The sequence below is a fragment of the Ciconia boyciana genome, chromosome 17, assembly GCF_034638445.1.
Source record: "Ciconia boyciana chromosome 17, ASM3463844v1, whole genome shotgun sequence".
NCBI lineage: Eukaryota > Metazoa > Chordata > Aves > Ciconiiformes > Ciconiidae > Ciconia > Ciconia boyciana.
This window is the reverse complement of record NC_132950.1, coordinates 3,772,425-3,796,218: the sequence shown is the minus strand read 5'-3', so window position 1 is coordinate 3,796,218 and position 23,794 is coordinate 3,772,425. Positions and strand designations below refer to the sequence as shown.

The following is a 23,794-nucleotide window of genomic DNA, read 5'->3' as shown; positions in this document are numbered from 1 at the left end:
AATTATTCTTGTTGGGTAAGGTGAACAAAGCAAGCCTTCAGGATATCCTTTGCTGGGAATATAAGGGCTAACTCTTGGAAGAATCTGGTTTCTGCAGTGAGGAAAAGGGGTGGAATTATCAGTACTGAATTCTTCCCGGGGCTGCATCTTGTGTACTGTTGAGGTAATCATGAACTTGCCAGGAAAGCTGTGTTCAGGCCTTGTCTGTCTTCATAAGTGTGTTTTTGTAACCAGGTTCTGACCCTGTCACAGCAAATGAAGTTGAGTGCTATCGTACAGCAGCCTTCTTCTCAACGTAGATGTGTATGTCAACTGCGTGTGTATATAGTCATTCTAAACGTGTTGTTTATATTTTATATCAGTTTGCTTCAAGGGAAGAACTGGCACGTCATGCTGCAACATGCTCCCTACGGAGAAGACAAGGTTGGAGCTTGAATACTGATGAGTGGCATCTGCAGTGAGGGAAAGGCAATCTAGAGTGTCCTGCCAAACAGAGAGATACTAGAGAAATGCAATCAGTGTGAGTAATTAGGTCCACACCTTTTAAAGCACTGCTTTAAAAGGCGAAAACTCCTTGTTAATTTGCTGAGGACACAAGCACACAAGAATGAGGCATTTATGAAATTCTCTATTTCTTCTTGTACTGTGGTCTGTTCTAGGAGAGCATTTCAGGCCATGTCCAAACCAAACATTTGTATGCTTAAGTCCAATTGATTTGGTGTGTTCTCAAGCCTTTTTTTTTTTAAATGCTCCTGTGTTCAGTCTTGTCAGTATATGACAGCTTTGCATGACATACGGAACTGATGGTGTGTTTCAAAGCTCCTTACACTTGTCAGAAACTTCTAGTCTGCATGATAGTCTGGAACCTGGTGATCTTGTGTTTTGCACTTGGCAAAACGCAGTAACATGATCCATCTGTTGGCTGTTGAATTAGAAATGAAGTAAAACAAAGTCCATGTGGAGAATGATCTAACAGCATACCTATAGCAGAGTTTGTGATAATGATGATTTGAAGGGTGATATTTTGTACAAGCAATTGTATTGTCAGAATTCATCTCCATCAAAGGATGAACATTTTAAATCACACGGCTGAGATTTCCCGGGGCCTTGGATTGCCCCCTAGTCAGGTATCACTTTTACCTTGGTCATGTCACCATGTTGTGTCTGAACTATCAGGTTAAGTAGCATGAAAGGAGCTTTGTTATTGCTTGGCTTGTATGGTGCTGTAAGAAAAAAATTCACTTTTAATTGTGATTGTAGACCTTCAAAAATACCTTTAGCATAGATATTGTCCCGTAAACAGGGCACTGCTGAAGGTGGAAGACCGGCGTGGTTCATCCTGGGCAGGTCACTTTCCCGTGTCTTAATTTCCTTAGCCCTGAAGTAGAAATTAATGATGTTTAACTTCCTTTCTAAATTGTCCCTCTGTCCCTCTTTAATCAAGCCTCACTGTGATTAAATGTGCTGTGTATGTCTGTGCTGAGTAGTAGTATAACAGCATAAAACTATAATGAAAATAAAAAAAGAAGCATTGCAAAAACATGTCTTTGAAACAGAGGGGCTGGTTGGGCTGTTGGGAGAATCTTTATTCACCATTGCAGGTAGATGGCAGCTGGTCCCATAAGCAGCTTGAGGAACACGTGCATTCAGACTAAAAGTCCCTGGAGTAGAAGTAGCTCGAACAAATGCCAGTGTCTCATGCAGAAGGAGCAGGATTGTGCTTGTACACACCCATGAATTATCCCATCCAGAGCGAGCTGGGTGTTTAGGCGTTCTCATTGTTTGGAAATTTGTTGTTGGGAAAATATTAACAACCTCACAGCTCATAGTTCTTTGCTGTGTCTAAGTGGATTGCCAGTCCCTTGAGGCAGAGGCTGTCTGGGTTTGCCTTCCACAGAGCCAACACATTGTCAGCTCTCAATTAGCCGGTTTCATGCTGACTCAGAGCTCAAAGACAGCCACTATTTTTTTTCTTGTTGAGCATCCCTGTGTAGAGAGAGCGGGCTATCTTTACCTGAACCTGAACCTTTCTAGCATTATTCCTGATAGGAAAAAATAAAACCTGTGCGCTTGAAGTTAAAACCGAAAAACTGATCTTTTCTTGGAGGTGCCTGTGATCCTCTCAGCCTTCCAGTAACTGAGGAAATGCAGCCTCTGCGTGTGCCTCTGTGTCAACGCTTCTCTTCCTTCTTGGTTATCCTACATGGATGGCCCGCTGGCAGGAGAAGCCCCTCTCTGAGATACAAAGGGTGATCAGTCCACGTAAGAAAAGAGCAAGTGAGACAGAGGCAACAGTGTCTTTGGAGTCAAGGGGTGGAAAGCTGATGGGTCAGAGCTGTTTCAGGGAACAGTTGTAGAGTCAAGCTGGTCAACTTTTGTTTGGAGGGAAAGAGGAGAAAAATAAGAGTAATGAGGTCTAGTTCCAGTAGGCAGGAGCTTTTTGTGACCGTTAAATATAAAGCCTTCAGTTTCTCCCTCTCCCCTCATCTCCTGTGCTTCCACTGTCTGGGGGTTTAGTTTTCCACTGGGTACAGAGACAGCTCTTGAGAGGGGAAAGTGTGGGCTGCATAGCAGCTCCCTGGCCATAGTCCCTGGCAGATCACTGAACCTACAGTACGTGAAGTAGGCAATAGAGGCTGGGGAGGATGCTTTCCTTCTCTGGTGGGTGTTTGGGTGGGAATTTTAAGATTTTCATATTTTTTTTATGCTGCACATTTTTGTAATTCCAGCCATGCACAGAAAAAGCTGGGCAGTGCTGGCTGTGAAGGTGCACCTGTACAGGGTGGGACAGGCATTCAGAGGCAGAAATAGACACCAAGCCATCCTGTTTGGGCAATTACTCTCTTCCTGCATTCTCACCGCAGTCGGCAGTTCAGCAGCTAAGCCACAAAGGGAGGTATAAAGACAAATGGGATCTCCTTTTGAAAATACCTGTACTTAAAAGAACCTCCCTCCTGGGATGGCATTCATTATGTGTCTGTTTATTCATCCTTTGCTCACATGATAATTTGCTCCTGCAGAAATGTATCTCAGCTCCACCCAGTGCTAGGACTGAGCCACTTCTGCTGGCACTGCTGGAGATCATTTACCGAGAGAAATTAGCTGTACAGCATACATAATGTTGACTGACATAGCTATACCTGCCCACAGCTTCTCCAAAGGCGATCACTACCTTTTCAGCAGCTCATCCCAAATCCCACTGGATTTCTAACTCTGCCCTGGCTTGCACTGTACGTCTTCTCAAGAGCTGGTAATATTCTGAGATGGCTTTAAGTGTAAATGGGAAGAGGAGCTGTTGATTTAAAGAGGCAAATGAAATGCCAGCCTCTGTCATAGCGCTCTCCTAATATAAAAGATTTGTGGCAGTGGGTTGAGCCCAAGCAGCAGCTGCTGTGGTGTCACTTTGGTGTTAACTGGGGAGCGGGTGCGTGCAAGGAGCAGAAAATGCTGTGGAAGAGGGGAGAGGAGCAAGAGAGGAAGAGGCTGGCACAAGTGCCAGGCTCCTTCACTGGATTGCATCCCTCTACCTTATGCTGTGGCCATCTTTCTCTACAAATTAATCATGTTTCTACTGCCCCTCTCTCCAACTGAATGTGCTGGCGGTTTTCTGTCTTCTGGAGCAGATCTCTCCTTCATGGTGTTTTACTTGTCGCAGAACCTCAACTCCTGGTCTAGAGTCCCTCAGGTTTCCATCCCACCTGGTAATGTGCCCTCGATCTATTCACCTCTATTCTGCCGACCCAGTCTGTTGTCCAGGAGTCTTGTCTGTCATTTGCAGGAATAATTGCAAAAATTGATTCATGAGAAATGCCTGTAACAGGCAGATCCTTTTGACAGACCACACAGCATCATACTCTGCATTTATTTGAGTCAATCAATGCTCTGATGCATATTTGGGTCATAAATACTCTGATATAAATTGCATTTATTATTATGACAGCTGTGTTCCATTACCTATTATTTATTAGGTTCTGCTGTCCTTTCGTTTTATACCTTGTAGAGCTGTCAAGTCAGCTGCTTACTGGTGACAAAGCTCACAGCTCAGTTCAGAATCTTCCAAAAATAAATTTTCCAAAGGTATTTGAGTAACAGTAGGACGTATGTTGCTGGAAAGGCGTTGGACGGTCTTTTTTTTTCGGTTTGTTTTATTGGAAAGAGGAGGTTTGTGCTTTTTGCCTGCTTTTGCCCAAATTCCAGAATTAGACTTTGCATTTATGATCCAGAGGTCATTGAAGCTAATAATCCCACTGATTAATGTGAATTTTGGATCACACCCTCCATGTCTCAAAGTTGAATTAATCAAGTTATTTGATATTTGAAATGGTGGGATGCTGACTTGGATGTTTCTAATTTTCCCTTGGAAGCCTTTTTAGCTTCGTGTCTTTTTACATCGTAAAAATGGCAGAATATCTGATTCTGAGATGAATGAATTTCAGTGTCCTTCCAAGGGTAAGGTCAAATTACAATGGGCATGCTGCTCTGTACAAGTCAGAGTAATTTTCTGCTTCTCGTTCCCAATAAACAGTCACATATCCTTCATGCCAGGTTGCTGCACATTTGCAAGGTGCCGAACGCTTTGGTGTTAATTCAGGAAAGCACTTAATCATGGAATTGATGACTCTAAAGTCCTTAATATAAGCGCGTGCTTAAGTGCCTTGTTGGACTGGGGCCAGTGCAGATGTTCCCTTGCAGAGCAGAGATTTGTAAACCACTTCTGGACTACTAGATCCAAGCTCACTGGAGATCAAGGCTTTCAGGGATGTGCAGCTCAGGGAGCTGGATGGTGCTGCAGGGGTGGGCAAGCACGACAAAATGCCCCTGCGTGGGAAGGAGAGCGTTTACCCAGGCAGTCCCTGTCCTGCGACTAAGCAGGGAACCAGGGTCAGCAGAACGGTTGGGTTCTTGGGCTACGCCAAGCATTGCGTGCACCAACTGAGCAGGAGGTTGGAGCCTGCAAGAGCAGAGACCGGCGCCGGAAAGATGCAACAGCCCTGTCTGGCAAAGCTGGGCTCTGCACCGGGGGCGTGCATGCGACAGGGAAGGGCCAGCAGTGCTGCCCGGTCTCCCTAAGAGGTACCAGCCCCACAAACTGACATGGGGACCGGTTTCCTGGGGATAGAGTGCTAAGCTGGGTTTCAGACTAGCTGTGTAGTTTCTCTACAGGAGATGAAAACACTGCATAAGTTCTTGTAGTCGTATTCAACAGGTTTTGTTTGCACAAGGATTTTGGGATAGATGCAGGGACTGAGCGTTCTGTCTATCAATAGGGTTTATGTGCTAGCTTAACAGCAACATTGTTCATGGCATTACTATTGAAATGTATTGTTGAAATAGTATTGAAATATGTTGAAATACTATTGAAACTATGTGAAATAATGTTGCATGTGCTTCTTTTCATGTCTTACCATTTCTGTATTATCTCCATTTATTTTACTTTAAATGTAAAAAGAGTAAATCTGTAATTCCTATCAAATATCACAGTGCAAAATTGATATACACACAATCATATGGCTCACAAAATATAGATGCAAATGGATATGTATTATTTATAAAGCAGCTTTGACATCTCAATATATTAAAAAAGAAGAGACATTTAGATCATTTCATAGTTCAGCATTCTGCATGTTTTTGAACTATCGTATATCATCAGCCATGAAAATTCATAATTTGGGTCTTAACCACTCTAATTTTATGTGCGCATTCCAACCAAAGGGGTGTGTGTCCTCTGCTCTTACCTTTTCTTTTTTTTTTCCTATTCTATCCATCCCACCCCCTTTTATACAATAAAAAGTAGACGGCTAGAGTGAGACAATGCCAAAAACCCATCCTGCCTTGCAGGAACTGCCCCATAATTAGTGAGCGTCATAACTCTGTGACTAAACAGGGATCTCCAGGTATTCCAGTGTCCCACCCAAATCCTCCTGGGTTTGCTGAACCCAGACAGTCAGTGAAAGTCAAAAAGTTCATACTACAGGGCAATAAAATCAACATGGCTGCTCTTATCCAAATCTCTAATGTGGACAGACAAAAGCCAGGTATAAATCAGCTTAAAATCTGGCGATTTCTGCCAAGTTCCAAATTAATCGTGAATATGGTGCGAGTGCCTTATCTCAGGTGTTTTCAGTGGTGTCACTGGCCAGATTGTTTTGAGCTAGGCTGGAGGAGTGAACTCTGAAGTCGAGGAGATTTTGCAGAGGTTATTCTAGCAAGAGCCTCATTCCTACATGACAGAAGGTCTTGGGTTAATCCTTTGAGGTTTTTTGTAGGGGAAACAAAGGGAAAAGGTGAATTTGTAGTCTTTCAGATGAGGACATTTGTGGCCTATTAGGGCTTTGGAGGTTAAAACTCTTTCTTTTAGTGAAGTTGTTGCTCAGTGATGGGTTTAAATACAAGTTCAGTGCTGGTGAAAGGATCTAATGAGGAGATGGGAGCTTTCTGTCTAACTACAGGCTGGTGCCAGTAGGATGATAGTAGTGTTAACCGTTTTTCCTCACTGTTTCATGGTTGCCTTAAAATACTGCTAGGAAGGATGAAAGAACTTCAGTTTCTGTGGCCTATTTCTCTCTGGTCTCTGCTGCAAGAGCCAATAAGGAGCCCTTGGCTTGCCTTCTGTTTGCTCGAAACTCCTTCCAACCTCCACTTCACCTTCTCAGTGACATTTAGGCAGAAGCTCTTAATTTATTCTGTCCTGGTTTTGGCCACTCCCGGATGCTGAGCTCTCGGCAGACTGTGAGGGGCTGGTGCTTTCAAATGTAATACGAGTTCGCTGGTCTGAAGTTTCTCTGGGAATGAAAAATCTGTTTGATTAAGGAAACACTGACTTCTGAAAGCCTATCAGACTGCGCAACTTTGTAAGTCAGGGCTGCAGAATGTCTAATTAAATGGAACTGCTCTCTAGAGGATTTGGCTTGCAGAAAATTAGTTTTCATGTTCTTGGCCTGATGTTCATTAAATGATTCTTTCCTTTTTCTCTCCTTTGCAGTTTTCATCTGTAGTTTCATGGTTGCGGCGCCTATCTTTGGTTACCTTGGTGACCGTTTCAACAGAAAGATCATTCTCAGCTGTGGGATCTTCTTTTGGTCAGCTGTCACTTTTTCAAGCTCCTTCATCACTGAACAGGTAAGATCTTTGCAAAGGCACTTTGCGGGATGTCCTGAAAAGAGGGACAGTAAGTTCCTAAAAAAAGCCCCACTCCCCATCGCAGGGTACTCAAGGGGAACACATCCCTCTGGTCTGTATTTGACATAGAGCATGTTGCATTATCTGACCTTTTGTGAGCACAGTGTGATCTGTGTAACTGTGTTTTCTTAACTGTGAAAGCTGTTATTCTTTGATAATGCACATTCATAAAAAATAACAGGTGAAGCATGTCTAAGCAAGAATTTCTGTTGACATAAGGGTTTTGGTTTGAGGGAGATCCTAAACAAACTTTAAAAGGTTTTAAAAAAGACTTGGAAAAAAATAATCCGTGGCTATATAGTGGTTCTCTTGTCTTCTGATATGTAACAGAAGCCACTGGAGTTTGTTGGGAAGCGTGGAATGACAAAATGTGTGGAATGACAAAATGCATCCAGCAGTGGTTCTACGCATGCGCTGTGTTTCCTGTCCAACAAAGGCGGTGAAGGTGGATGATAGCATAGAGATTAGACAGAGTTTCAGCTCCTTTAATGCTCGTTGATGGATATGTCTGTGGAACTGATGATGGAGTTGTCAGGCTCACTTGGTTTTGTCAAGCTATGCACAGCATCTCTCACCTGCTTTCAGGACAGCCACGGTACCCCGTTTTGAGGACTCTTTATTGCATTAATTCTCTTGCCTGTCAGAGGCACTTGGAGGAAACAATGATCTGGAATTTTCTGGGGAAAAACATCCTCTTGTTTAAATCATATTATAGAGGAGGTTTAATTGCTGCAGGTGGCAACATTCCTGGAGAGAGAAATCACAGCTCCTGGCATCATCAGGCTGTTTTCCCCAAGGGAGGCAGGGGCATTCCTCATCCTTTCTGTCCAGCTGCGTTCCAGAGATTGCAGCATTGTGGTCACGCCTAAAGAATGACAACCAGGGACTAAACCTCTCCGCCCTGCTCCCTTCTGCCCACACACATGCTCTGCAGTTTCTAATAAAAGAGAATTTCCACCCAAAGTGGGCAGTGGCAGTCACATGTCTGTCTGGCTTTCGTGTTCACTGCATTTCCAAAGAAAAATGCATATGGCCAAATGTAGAAGCCTTTAACTTAGTAAATTGTTCTGGTTTATAATTGGACAGGAAGCATCCTTTCCAGAGAAAGAACATCTCCCATGTAAAATGAAGAGGGTGTTTTGGTTTTCTTTTGGGTTTTTTGTTTTTGGTTTTTTTTTTGGGGGGGGGGTTGTTTTTGTTTTTGTAATTTATCTTCATAAAATTCTGCAAAAGCAGCTGTGATCAGAGCCCAAAGAGGGAAGCATTTTATGAAGGGACAGATTACCTGCTTATAAACACGCATTCATGCTCAGGTTCTCATCGCTCCCTCTGCAATAGACCTAGTCCCGTAGTCGCAGGTAGTGGAACACTACCTGGTGTAATCTATGTTTTCAGAGTTGATTTTCAGTTGAAGGGTTTGGGGCTTATTAGCTGAAGTAGTTCATGGATTAATGCATATGGTCATCAGTATACAGGAGCTCAGAGTGGAAGTGGCATATTTTTAGCCAAAGAAAGGGGGAATAATGTTTATAAAGCTGGAATATGTTTGGAATCCAAACCCCAATGTTCTGGAAGTCACAAGAGAGCCAAGACCAAAATAGCCTGACCTGTGTTGATTCCTCCTGGGTTTGCATTCTTGCTAACTCTGGACCCAAACTACAACCTTGGACACAATCTCCTAAATACTGAGAAAAATCCCCTGTCCTGGTTTTACTGTGATCCTCAACTCTACTGGAAGACTTACCTATTAAGCCAGAGGTCTCATGCCCAGCTCTTGTTACCTGCTCCAGGAGATTATGGAAAATTTTGCAGCTGCGGTATGGATGTGCTCAACCCAGTGGCGCAGCATTTGAGCAAGGTCGTAAGAATAATCCCAACTTCACATAGTATCCCTACCACTTTGGTATCCTTTTTGGAGGCCTGATCTCTAATTGGGAAGACATGCCACATTGAACAAGGTGAATTCCTGAAGTACTAATGAGAAAACGGGTCAGAGAAGAGCTGATGCAGCTTTTTTTTCTTTATGCAGTGACTAACTAGGCATTTTTCCTGATCTTTCTCTTATAGGATTCATTTGAGGAGCAAAACACTGGCTCTTCTCTCAACTTTCTTTTTTTCTTTTAAGACAGTATATGTGTTTGTTGGGGAGGAAGGCTAGGAGCTGAAATATGAAAAACTCTTTGCTGGCACAAATAAAAGCAATAGTAAGACTACTGTAAGTAGATAAGGACTCACATCCAAATCAACATGAAAACACAGGGCTAGAAGGAGCAAGTTGGCACAGGCTGAGCCCATTGACATACCGTACAGAAAACTCCTTTATGTGGCGACAGCAAAAATACCGAACTAGGCGAGAAACAATAGCCATTCAGTAGAAATAGCAAACTGTGTCTTCAGGGATTGCCTTTCTTCAAATTTTGACAGTGTCTAGTGCCTCGTGTGTGCTAACACTGTGTAATTAAATAGAGTATGCATCCGCAGAGTTCAAATTTGGAGTGTAAATGGAAAGAGACAGCTTAACAAAGGCAGAAAGCAGCTACAGAGCTGGTGGACTCTGAAGGCACCCAATTTGTAAAGGTTTTTGGCAGTGTGGTGTTAATATTAGTTCCTGGCTAAAATTTGGACACTTAAAGGAAAACAATCAAAATTCTATCATTTGAGCGAATGTCTAGATTATTTGTAATTTATCGTGCAAACAAGCATACAGAAAAGGATGTGTTAATTCTTATCTATCAAGTTATTCAATAAAGAAATACCTGTGTGGCAAGAAAAGGACATGGAGTGAGAAACTGCCTCAGAGAGATGGATTTTGATGTGGAAAAAAGGATTGGAGCACAATGAAACAGTTCATCTAAGATACTATCTAAATGCTATTTCATGCTGTTTGGGTTAAAAAGATAGTGACTGAAAATTGGCAGATAAAACAGGGAATTGCATATATATGCCATGCAGACACGTAGTTGCTAGAGAGCACTGCATTAAGGTTTTGTAACCACTTATTAAAATATCCTTAGTTATTTATTACCAAATATCTTTGGGCTTTTAATATGGAATAATGACCATCAAATAAATGAAGAATGAATCTCTTATCTGCTAGTAGTTACTAAATAACTAAATAATAGGCTCTCACAGGAAAAAAAGAAAATCAGACCAAAATTTACGGATAGTTCCAGAGTATATAAGGGGTGATAGTTACAGAAAACAACAATGCATGAATTCCATGCATAGCAAAATAGCAATAGGACAAATAGATACGTAAATGTTTGGTTACTGTTCATGAGGTCTTAAATTAATTTAAAACAGATCAAAATAAGAAACCCAAATAAATACATAACAGAGACTAATTCCATAAATACACCTGGTTTCATGCATAAAAATAGCTAATGATAAATTTAACTAAAGAAAATAATCAGAAGTAACGACACTGGGATAATACTGAAAAGTTCACTTTTTATTCTGTCAAATAATGTGATTTGACAATTTATATTAGTGCAGAATTTCTCTGTAGAAAAATAAGAAATGAGTCCTCCTGTACTTTGTCTCTGGTACTTGCACATTTCTGTTCTGTAACACTGTTTGTCACTTTCTAAAATAAAAGTTGCATTAAAAAACATTAACAAACTTGTTCATTAGTATAAAATTAGTTAAAGTTGGTACATATTTAGATGTATCTCTAGATTAACTCCATTTATAGAAACTTCAGTAAAGTATGCATATATCTTAATTTGTATTTTGTAAGTACAAACACCTGCTTAGAAATTACCTCCCTTTATGCATGCCTTTTAATCAGTTCTGCACCTGCGGGTACACAAATTCTGGTACTTTCACCTGCAAAACCCTTTCTTGTGTTGTTTTGGCTTTTGGCAAGCATTTGGAGAAAACGCTTTCTGGTGGTTGGTTCATGCTCCATAATAAATCAGCAAAAAATAAGTGAGCTGCTGTGCCGTATAGGGTCGTATCACAGAGAAATGCAGTGAGCGCACAGACTTCACGGAGTTTCTTTACCAAGATGCATTTCCATCCGCACAAAAAGCTAAATACGTGTCTGTCTGCCTCTGTATCAATATAAACTCTGATTTATTAAGTAACCAGTTTTTTGTCTAGATATAATTTTGATGAGCATAGTGCGTAATTGCCTGTGTTGTGGCTGATCATCTTGAGCTGGTTTATATTCCAGAATGTCACTGGAAAGAGTCTGTAATCCCAATTGCACCATTCTCCCTTTCTGAACAGTTTCATGTGAAGCAACTTGGTTATCAGGAGTGATTACGCCATGTGCTGAGAGTTTGTTTCTGGCTGCTTGGATATCCACATCTGTTAGGCGTAATAATAGTTCTTACAGCTGACTACTTCGGCCAGAAATTTGTCTTACATGAAACCTTGCTTTTGGTGCTAGCCTTCCTAACCATCTTAGCACAAACTTCTGAGAGATCAGGACCCCTCTCCCTCATGGGCAGACACCAGTTTCTTAAAGCGAGAAAGAGCTTGGAGGTGGTAAGTTGCAGACTGTTCTCCAGTCTTGTGAAATACTGCTATTTCCCATGTAAAGATCTTGAATAAAGCATATGCTGTGAAAAAGGGATGCTGGTTTACAGATGAGCAAAGTATTCTAAGTAGTTTGGCTCCACTAGGCTGGGAGACCAAGTGTACCTAATAATCAGCTAGACCAGGCTGTGGTAATGTGGGTTTGCTGGGAGACATCAGAGCTGCAGATGGCAGAAAGTCTGGAAATGGAAAAGCAAAGAATTAAGAAGGTAAACCAGGAACATGCTTTTGAATCCTCCAGTTCTTGGTAAATATTTCTGTTTAAATGTGGATATAGCTAACATGATAAAACCTTTTTGCTCCCACTGCCAGTTAATCTGGATAGGTATTTCTACTAGTGATTTTTTTCTTTTTCTCTCCTTTTGATTTATCTCTGAAAGGGGAAGCAAATAGTCCACTGTGGAATTCCAGTTAGCCTGCAGCGCTTGCTAAAGTCCTGTCTTTCAGACTTGCCAGATGTATGTTTATTTCCAAAGCTTGTCTTTCAAGGAGTGCTAAAAGAGAAGCAACAAATTACGTGCTGTATGGAACAAATGGTTAGCTGGGTTAATTTTAAAAAATGTAAACATAAACCAACCCTGCCCCCCTACACATGATGATTCACTCAAAAAAAAAAAAAAAAAGGTGCCTTTCGTCTTATGCACTCTGGCAGAAGTTGTATTATAAAACATACAGCTTCTGTTCCTTTGCTTCCACTGTGTAGCGTAAATCCACAGTTTGAAAAACAGAAACAAACAAAACCAAAAGCCCCAAGCCATCGTTTTGTATGTAAGAAGAGTACTGAGTGTTACCTTTGAAGTCGCCATGAATTACTGGAATGTTTATATCCCACTGTTCCATCTTATTACTTTTGAGCAGAACTATCTTTTAGAAAGAAGGCAAATTAGATTCTCCCAAGCAGCTTTGTGAAGTCTGCTGCACATACATTCAATCCCTTCCTTCACGTGCAATCCCTGCCAGTTCGTGTGGCTGTTACAGGAATCGGTACGGGGTGTTCGTGGACAAAGGCTGTTAGATGGCTCTGGTGTATTTTGCCAGCCTTTAATGTGGTACTGGAACCCTACAGATGAGCATGTGCTATTGACATTTGGATTTCTGCACGCTCGCCCTTTTGCTAGACTGCTCAGGAAAAATATAGTCCACTGCGTACTCTCTTATCAGAAAGGAAGAGATTAGGGTGGGTAATATACTACAATAGTGTTGCTATTCTAACTGCCAGCGGTGTCAACACTCAGATTACTGAGTGCTACTGTTACGGCCCTATGTGTAATGCTGGTATAGTGCCCCGCTGCATTACCTGGCAGCTGTTACCTGCTCCTGCTTTGCCTCTGCTCTGTTAAGATGAGACATGACAATCTATACATCTCTTCTCCCCAGCTCCTCCCCACCGGAGAGCTGCTGTGCTGGAGGGCCGGGGATCAGCGGGTGCCGGGTGAGGAAGGGTGCTGTGCTGGAGTTAGGTGGCTCTGAAGTCCCAGAAGAGAGGGAAAGGATAGGGGTTCTCATCACCGCTTTACACTGCAGAGTGAAATCCTTTACAGACTGGTTCTGCCTCACTGTCCCTCTGCCGTATGCCTGAAAGCAGATAGTTTGAAGAAAGATAATTCCCACAGCCCCCTTTAGACCTGCTTCCCCTCTCAGCAGCCTGCTATGCAAAAGGTTTACTGGCACTGCAGTGTGCTGGTGATGGCATTGCCCATCAGGAGAAGAACCTACCTCAAGTCTGGTTATGTGTACCTACACCCATGTGGCTGCTGGAGATGGAGTTACCCCACCAAGGGTCACTTTTAAGAGCTGCAGCTCTTGGACATAGAAATTGTCGGGTTCCTGCAGCAGTTCTGCTGTGAGAATCTTCCTTTGTGTTTTCATGGCTACTTGACTCTCCAGCTCTAGCTACTATTAGATCAAGACATAACAAAATCCATGCTCCCTGGACAAGGAAATAGGAGAGTTTCTATGGGAATTGAAAGGCACCATTTCTTTGACTCCTCTTCAGCAAGAAGGCACCTGCTGCTCCTTCCCAGTGCTATTCACGGCACTCTTGTGAGTTTTACTATCTTGCATTTTTTTTAATGTGGATTATGTGAGGTGTACTGTAGGAAAAGAATACTCCATTGCTTATTCCTTCAATAATGAAGCATTGACTGAGCTGGTCTTAAGGTATTCTGGGCATCTGTCGAGTCTGCTAGCATCTTCAGCACAGCTGATACCAAATACTGAATGGGAAACTGTTTTCATGTAAGAGCAACATCTCTTGCACAGACAAGCGTAATGATTTGAACTCTGGTATCTTGGGTCTTCATTGTTCCCTCAGATTTTGCTGACCTAGGACAGAAGAGATGGGAGAAGATTTATAGAGATTAAATAGTTGCAGCTTGCTGAAATAGACTGCAGAATTACTGTCATGTGTTTGTCTCCTAGCTGCTTTATATTCTTACCTTGTCCCTTTCTACCTGTCCCTCTTCCAAGGGAAACTATAAATGAAAAACAGGTTAGGGTGTTCTCAGAGCATCAGCCCCAAAAAGCCAATCTATGAGAGGAGGAGGCTTTTCATAGGTGTTATCAGAAATTGAAGTGTTGTATTTTCTGCCCTGAGTGTTGGCTTTTTCCCTCCAGTATCCGCATCTATGTATCTGTAAAGCATTTGGAAAGAGTTATTGAAAACACAGCTGGTGATGGCTACCAGGAGAGAGACAGAGTATGGCTCCAAAGCTTATTCAGAAAGCTTATTTGTGTGATGAGAAAAATGAACTTAAACTGTCATAAGGAGTATCTCTACCATACATAGCGTTTCCCGTCTGCAGTGTGTCTGGAACAGGGTCGGTTCTGCTCTCCCCTCTGGGATCCGAGAGCAATCAAGATCACAGCCCCAGGTCCCACCTTCCCCAGGCAGGGGCAGTTTGGCACCACGTCCCATTCAAACTTCTCAAATCACCCCAATCTGTGCTGTTATGTTCGTAAGTGTGCCTCCTGCCCTCTGCTACCTACTTTTGGGTCATTAATTGGTCTGAAATCATGCAGTATCTGTGGATGCTGAAATAAGAAGAGATATTTCTGTCACTGAGTGTCATAGCACACCTGAACTGATGCGTGCTGCTGCAGAGGCTTCTATTGCCGGTTCATTAAAACGAAGGCACTGACTTGCACTGAAATGTCAGAACTGCTCCTCAGAGCTCAAGCATGTTCTGGAGCAGGGGGACAGAGGTTTGTGCTGGGAAAGTATCAAGAAATAGGCTTGAGGCTTAATGCTAATTTGCAGCAGGTCTCAGTGAGGACTCCCTGTAATTGCCTACCCTCTTTTTTAGAGAACCGTTGGTTATCTAGGTTACTGGAAGATGTTGAAATCGTTATCGTAGGGCCTGTGATTGTGGTTCTGATTCAGCTCCTCCTTTGGAAGTCTGTGGGAACCTTTTGTGTCTTTGTGGGAATTGAGTCAGACCCTATATCTTTTTAAATCAATATGCTTACGTTTGATGCTGTTTCATCAGATCACGAAAATGCCTAGAGACAACAGCTGAGGACTGTGGTGCCAGCACAGAAGATCTTTACAGGCCAAAGACCTTTACAGTGTTGTCCCATTTTTATGCAGAAACCTGAATTTACAGTCTCTAGGTTGAAGAGTAGGAAAGTTCAGCCACTATGTCAGTTAATGGATGGTTTGCAAGCAATGCCTGCCTGTAACTGTCATCCTGCCTGTCCTGCTTTTATTGTGCCTGAGCAGGAAATTTCACCTGGGTCAGTTATTTGCTGAGGAGGCAGAGGGAAGAAGGCATATTTATTTCATCGCCAGGCTGCGTGTGTCTTGGAAGCATTCCTTCTTCTCGTGTTGTCTATTAAAATGTATATTCTGCTTGTCATACTGCCTAACCACAGAGCGTGCTGATGGAACACAAAAGGGATGTCTTATTGCTTCAACCCTGTCTTATTGGAAGTCTCCATAAAGCTTTAGCATTATGCTTTATAAATAATTATTACAGCATCTTAAGCTCAGCCTCGTTCAAAACATCCCAGGAATGGAAGAGAGGGAAAGTTCTCCTTAAATAGACAGACTGAACCAGCTGGGGGGGAAAAAAAGAATTTAAAAAAAAAAAGTTAAAAAAAAAAGTAGTGCTGCATGTAAGTTTCCATGCAAATGTTAAAATACAGAGTAAGGAATTATAAAATTTCCTATCAGCTTAACGTGATCCTTGCGGTAGTGGTTGTGACCTGAGGAACACAAGTCATTCCCAATGCAGTGCTCCTCTGTTGCCTGCTGTGCTTCAGTAGTGGGGAAGTCTGGCTTGGTCAGACGAGTTCAGAAGGCAAAGCAAGTCACTGCTGCAGTGTCTGGATGGCACCATGTGATCCTGTTCCTTTGGAAGTAACCTTCCCAGATAATTGTGCGTTGAGGGTATTGAGAGGATGCCAAGTTGGTGGGGTAGAACATGTCCCTTCATGCTTCACTGGGGTGTTCAAATATGGGTCTGGAGAAATGTTACTGTTTAAGGATGTAAGTTGACAGGTACTTAGCACGGATGTAAATGAGGCAGCTTATGGCTTGTGTTCTTGAGGCTTATGACTTGGAAAGAAGCTTGATGCTTCAGGAGAGCTTGGTTAACGATGCCTCACAGACAAAGAAAATAATTCATTAAACCCAGTTTTAGGCTCATTAGGAGGCCTGGAAACAAATCTAAACTTTGTATTAGCAGGGCCTTGGTAGTTCTTGACGGTTATGCATATTGTCCTGAAAAACAGGATGCAGGAGAGAGGGAAAGTGTTATTAAGCCTCTTTGGCTTGTGTTCAGGTGCAAAAGTATGGATTTGGGCTTTTCTTTGGTTGAGCTCTTGCTTGCCTGCTGATACAAAAGCATCAGTCATGCTATAGGAAGTGTAAGTGCTTCTTCAATGGCACACACAATCTGTGGCCTCCTGGGTCATGCAGAAAGGCTGAAAAAAGGACCATTGTGTTCTGAGTAATGTGAGGATGGGAAATAAATAGTGTGAGGATGGGAAATGTCTTATAGTACCAGGTGCTAAATTAGTCTTTTGAAGTGTTGACATTTCTTTTAAATGCATAAAGTTCACATACTACACAAAACACTGCATTTGCAATTCAGATAACATTGAATTGGAGTACTAATCTCAAACCCATGTAACAGATTTTGAGCTGGAAATCCCTGGGAATGGTGCTGATCATCACGTCTGAAAACATGATTGACGAAGTCTTATGAGAAGATAGTGACAAAACATGCAAATGCATTTAATACAGTTAAATAGGATTGTCATTTTGTCAAATAGGCTGGCTGTTGAGAATGAAATGAAGCTACAGCATGACAAAACCTTGCCAATTAATAACGCTTCAACTAGCAATATAACAACTGTTCAAAGAAGATCATAAATAAGAAGCTGCTGCTAGGCAGGAGGAATTGGTAGATGCATCAGTTTAGCACCTCTGGAAATCTGATGCTAAAAATGAGACATCTCTCAGATGTAGGCCAAACGTACTGCAAGGTCAGCCTTTCTCACAGTACTTGGGTGCTTCTGGATCTTGATTGAGTCAGCAAGCCAGAGAAGTGTGAAAACAGAAAGCAGGAAGAAAAAATTTCAGAGTTTGGAATGATTCGGATGGGTTTTCAGCAAAGTTGCCTAAAAGGTCTGACCTGCTGGTTAAATTTTTAGCATGTGCAAAATAAAATATGCCAAGAATCAGCGGAACCAACAGTCTAGGTAAAGTTGCTGGGACTATAACTTTGTTTGTGGTATTTTCATTTAAACCTTGAGGCATTCCATTAAAATGTGTCCTTCATGGACTCTCAAAACTTGTTCTACCCTTGAAAATGCGTATAGTTAGGGCAAAACATTCACACCTGGGTGTCTCAGTCAGTTGGCTGATGCTTTTTTCAAAGGGTGCTGAGAAATCATAGCTTCTGCAGTTGTCTCAGGGATAGGAACATGGGGTTGTGCTCTCCAAGAATGAGACCTGTCTGTTGGATTTGACTAAAGTTTTAGTTTTCGGTTTAAGAATCGGTCCAAACCAAAGAGCGTTTGAGCCAAGACAGCCCATCGGGTTGATATGGTTGGATCTCACACGTTTCTATAGCTATTGAAGGTGGAGATGTTGTTAGTGTTATGTATCAGTGCCTGTAACTATTTGTTCTGAAAAATCTGGTATCTGTTTATAGCTGGGTTGCTTGGATTCAGTCTTTGGTTGTGACTCATCTGTGGCTGGAACACAGCAACCTGTTACTGCCTGTGAATATTCTTTAGTTTCATGTATGTCAGGTCATATTCCAGCTATTGGTATTTGAAAACTTTTGGGTGTCAAGAACCTTGCATTGTTTCCACAGTTGCAAAAATACGTTGTAGTTCTCCCAATCCCTATTTTTGTGATTATGTTATGATTGTCTTTGCACGTCTCAGGAAGGGAATGGTGATACTACCTAATGCCAGAGGTATTTGTTGCAAGTGCTGATAAGTGTGTCCCACCTGACAGATCTGGAACAAAAAGCAACAGTTTGCTTCCGACCCAGAACTGTTAAGGTTCTCAGGGGAACAGTTTTGGAAGATACATTCTGGCCGAGCTGCATGTAATGGTTTTGTAACATGGATAAATGACCACTATGTCAGCCATGTGACATGCTGTGAACTCCTCTGCGTCTTACACCAGAGCCACAAGGATGAAAATAAGTGCTTTAACTCAATATTCTAGCAGGCACTGGTAACATGGGGCTCTTTATGATCCCTATGATTTATTTGAAAACATGAACCTTTTTCTTTAAGGTCTATTTTATAAGTAGCTATGCATGTAGCACTCTGCCGGATGGTGTTCTGGTGAATAAGCAAGCTAATCTGTTATGTTCCTTCCAATTTCATTCCGGACCCCTGTCATTAATGCAATATTAATGACCAAGAGACTAAATTGAGAAGAACATAAATCCCACCATTTGAATGTCATGTAATATTTTTACCACTGGCAGGTCAATCAGATGAAAAGCCCTTCAATTAGTAAGCTGAAATGCTGCTTTGTCTTAGCTGAGGCTATTGTCAGGACCTGATGGTGCTGCTTCATCACCCAGTGTCTTGTAATTACATCACCTAATTGGATGGAGAATGGGAATTGGGCTTACTCTCCCCCCCCCCCTTTTTTTTTTGGTGCTACCCAAAAATGACTGAAAAGTAATAGAGGAGTCTCTCAGAACTGCCACAGGTGTGAAGGGAGGGCAGTGATGGGAACTTGGGTTGCAGACGCTGCAATTTTAATGTTGAAAGGGAATTTCACGTTCAAAATTTGCAAGTAGCTAAGAAAATCTTGGCCCTGATTTTTGCACACAGCAGCTCCCCGCCGACCCTGGGAAGCGCTGTGGGGAGTCTTGGTACTTCCAGGGTGTTTTTGTTTTTTCTCCAGAATGCTTAATTAGGTGCTTCACATTAGAGCCCATCTGTAGGAATCCAGTTGTTAAACACTTTAGTTGCTGATTGAAGGGTGTGATGAGTGAAAAAGGAGTATCTTACAGTCTTTATTGGTTATTTTTATGTACTAAATAATAATATAAATCTCATAAAATTAGGACACTTTAATCAGCCAGAATCTCAGGTACATTTCCAAATAAAACTTTCCACATTCAATTAAGCATGCCTGAACAGGTCACCTGGGAGAACTAAAGCCATTAGCAAATACTAGAGACAATCAAAGGAAAGGTGAGTGGACTTTGCTTCGTCTCCCCTGCTCATTTCTATATTTAAATATGTGTTTTTTTTTCTCTTTCTACTTGTTGTAGTCTCTCTTCTCCTCCTTGTGGGTCTCTGAATACCAGCTGAATTTTCCCAAAAGGGAATTGTTCAAAGGTGAGGTGCTTAGAGCTGAGAATTGGTAGGACACTTAATGCATCCAAAATGAGCTGAAGTTTTGAAGTGTTTGACATAGCGTAGATGAATGCTGTAGAAGAATCAGAACTGCTTTAGAAGCTATGCTATAAGTCCATCCTAATTGCAAAGGGTTTATATATTGACCCTTGAGCAAATGATTAATGAAGTATACTAAGATTTCAATAACTCAGTAGCTTGCTATTAAATCTTGACATGGTGTAGTGATCTCGTCTGTAAGATGCTGATAACCTCTACCCAATGTATAATAAGCATGTGTGAATAAAACAAATGTGAATGTGTGAATAAAATGTGTGAATACTTGAAGGAAGGCCCAGGGCATTTTCACTTCAGTGTTAGTGACCTGCCCTTCAGAGTTCAGGGGAAGACCTTTGGGTAAGAGAAGCGTCCTTCATTGGACACAAATATTTAAACTTGTATACTTCCCATGCCCAAGCAGGCTTCAGGGAAACAAAGTGAAGAAAAAATCTGTTTAGGGTGAATGCAACAGAGGTGCAGTAGATGAGGTGGTGTCTGCCGTATGGATTTAACTGAGACTTTGAATAGCTTACCTTTGCTAAAGTGGTATCCTTGCTCTAGAACTGTGCTTGTATCCCTAGAGAGCCCGTAGTGCTGCTTCAGTGTGTATCAATACCTGACAGGAGGCAGTAAAGATGGAGCCAGACTCTTCTCAATGGTGCCCAATGAAAAGATGGGGTAACAGGCACAAGCTAAAATACAGGAAATTCAATTTAAACTTACAAAGAAACATTCTTACTGTGAGGATGGTCAAACTCTGGAACAGGTTGTCTAGCGAGGTTGTGGCTTCTCCATCCTTGAAGATATTCAAAACTCAACTGGACATGGTCTTGAGCAACCTGTTGTAGTTGACCCCTCTTTGAGCAGGGGGCTTAGACTAGACAATCTCCAGAGGTCACTTCCGATCTCAACTATTCTCTGATGCTGTGATCTGCATGCAAAGGAGAAGAGCAGTTTGAAAATGGTGATGAAAGATGGGCTTGGCATCACAGAGTTCAATTTGAAGGGAGGAAACTGTAGAACTTAAATCCAGTGGTGATGGAAGTTACGGGAAATGTTGTGTGCAGTAGTGACTTAAAAGGCACTTGTGATTGTATAGAGATGGGAAGGGAAAAGTAGTTATGGGTAAGTGATGACACACACAATGAGGGAAGAAAAGAGGCGTGTAAACCCAATCACGTCTCTGCAGTGGGCCAAATGGCAAAAGAACCAGCAACTGCAGTGAATCTCCCCCAGGCCAGCATGACTCACGTCTGATAGGGGAAAAACATCTTGTTGGAGGTGAGAAGGGTAGTTTATAGTTACATTTATCAGACAGGTAACTGTAGCATGAACCTCTAAGTGCACTTGTATCTCTACAGAAAACAGATAAAATACTGATAGCTCACAGCATTGCATCAGAGCTGATAACTCATCACTGGCTAGTCGCTATCTATGCCACCCAGAGATTAAACACAATCAACTCCTTTTGGTTGTAGGGAATCCTGAAAACAATGCTTACCCAATCTATGAATGGGGGAGAACAGTACCAATCAACAAAACATCACAGTAAACAGTTCTGCCCCCATGTTATTTTGTATTTTGGTCTCTCTGCTGGCAATCCCCATGAGGGATTAGTTAAGATTACTTGTGGATAAAGGTAGATACTCATCTTCCTTTGTTCCTGTGCAAAGATCTCCTAAATAGTAAAATACTAAAAGGCCAAAATTTGGCCTGAATATTCAGTTACTTAAAAGTACCTGGGCTGGACTTGACAGGAAGACTTGTTCTTCAGGATTGGCACAGAACAATTCACCAGTACTAAATATGTAACCCCTCTCTAGCTCTTTACAATATTTATTCTCCTTTTATTAAAGGAGAGTTAGAACTATTCACGTTTGAGAAGGTAGGGCGTGTGACTTTGTGGTCCGTATCTGGATTTGACACACCATTCCTAACAAGTGTGTGGACCCAGGACTTGTATCTGCCAATGGAAGCCAGGTGCCTTGGTTATATGTATTCAAAATTTGTAAAGCTTTAGGGGTGCACAGAGGCGGAAGATGTATTTAGGCTTATCTATTCTGCTGTAGCCTTTGTCATCCATCCAGACACAGAATGGAATTTAAAATATGAACATCATCATTTAATGTCATCTTGTCTTTCATGATATGTCAATGTCCCTGTTTGACTTGGAAACTGTCAGGTTCTTAAAGGTGACCCCATCGTTACTGGGAGAGCTAAGAGAAATGAAGCATTTAGTGTTTAAGCAAGTATGTCACCTGCGTTTGTAATGTCATTCCATTGCTCAGCCCTTCTAGTGACTCTCAGCTAATGAGCTGGAATTTGAACTGTGAGTTTACAGGAGCCAATGCTCTTAGTCACAATACCAATACTCAGAAGCATGTTCCTGGTTTGGTTTGCATCATGGTTAATGGTACATCTTTGCCATACCTGCGGTGAAGGGTGTGGTGCGTCATGTCTAACCACTTAGATCCCTGCAAAGTACTGATACGGCTGGGAAAACTTAATGGAGTGCAAGAAGAAGTGGTGTTTGCCTGGCCAGAAAACAGGTTCTGCTCGGGAAAGGCAAATGCTTGCACATGAGTGTAGCTGTCAAAAGGGACCACTGTTGTGCAGCCCTTGAATATACATTTGAGCCCTGTGGGTTTTCCTTTGGTCAGCTGACTCCTGCAGTATATCAGATTTATCTATCTTCAGCTGATCTAACTGATCACTTGTGACTGCTGTGGTACCCTGGATGTTGTCAGTGCCAAGACCCTGCCGGCTGTAGAAATACAAGAGTGTAACTGCAGTACAGTTCAACTGGGTTTGCTCTAGAAACTCAGGGAAATTAAAATAATCCCAACGCTTTCTCCTTAGTTTATTGTCATTCCACACACATGTGTATTAGGCTTTGTGTGGCAATCCTAGCTGCCTGGTGGCATGGATGACTTTCCTTATGCATGTCTTCTTTCCAAGGATGCAAACCCTAATTCTATATCCTTGTTTGCTGCATAATGTTTATATAATAAAAGAAGGAAAATATGGCAAACCTCAGCAGTTCAAATATGGAAGTTCATGGTGCTGAGCCCTCTTTTACAGAAGCTAAATGTAGAAACTGTAGGAGGTTAACTCAATGTCCTCATATAGGAAAGGCTGCAGGTGCAGTTGCTGTAGCTGTACAGAAGATCCTTCTTTTAGACCAGCAACATCAGTTCAAAACATGGCTTGCACTGGTGCTGTGCATCCCTACTAGTAATTTGTACTAGGTTAGCTATATCTGTGCGATCTCATCAGTCCGTGTGTCCCTAATCTGAAAGAAGCATTCAGCTTGTTTTATGAGACCCTTACAAGCTACTCCACATTCAAATGCAAATACTTAATAACTGAAGCTTAAGGATCATATGACTCTTTAGACAGTAAATCTGGTGGTTCGGAGTTGTACACATATTTGGCAGATTATAGGTTTATCACTGACAGCTAATCTTTTAGAGAACTGTGGCTTAATTCCTTTTGTTAACTAATTAAAAAAAGAGAAAGAAGTTAAAGCTGTAATTAGACCTATTAAAACATGTATTACTCACTCAATGGCCTATACAACTAGGATAAATGTATAATTAGGAGGTTTGTCCAAACATGATTAAAGCTAGTCACGTGTCCTAGGCCGTCAAACATTTATGTGTGCATGAGATTGAGAGTAAAGTTAGTATGAAAATGTGAATATAAACCATGTCATACTTTGCAGAGAAAATACATGAACTATCTTTTGGCATATTATAAATATTTAACTCAAATCATAACAGCTTTTTTCAGATGCAAATTCTGAAAGGATGGTGTCAGGCCTGTAGCTTCTAGTGGGATAGTGTCATTGGCAGCGCTGATCAGACCAGGTCCATCTGTCCCCGTGATCTATTGCTGCTGTTGCCTATGGTTTGCTGATAGTTTAAGAAATTTAGAAATTGGTAGGTTGTGCATTCCTATTAGTGATCGGTGCATTCCGATTCTGAGGCATAAGGATTTGTATCCCTTCCAAAACTCATATCTCTTTTGGGGGATTGGGTTTCTTTTTTGTTTGGGTTTGTTAGTCTTCAAATTACAAAGTAGTAAAGTCTTCAGCTTTAGAACTAGGGCATATTTTTCCTTCCATAGAGTTCAGAGATGGGAAGAAGAGAGCAGGTCTATTGATCTTTTCTGCCTCACGTAGGCGCGT

General features: G+C 41.8%; 1 protein-coding gene across 1 annotated transcript in view; it reads left to right on the top strand.

Moving 5' to 3' along the window:
• Nucleotides 1-23,794, top strand: part of LOC140660973 (sphingosine-1-phosphate transporter SPNS2-like) — a 142,681-nt gene that overhangs the window by 58,578 nt on the left and 60,309 nt on the right. Inside the window, exon 3 of the mRNA XM_072882494.1 lies at nt 6,983-7,119. Within this exon, the coding sequence (XP_072738595.1) occupies nt 6,983-7,119 (137 nt within the window). The remainder of the gene's footprint in view (nt 1-6,982; nt 7,120-23,794) is intronic.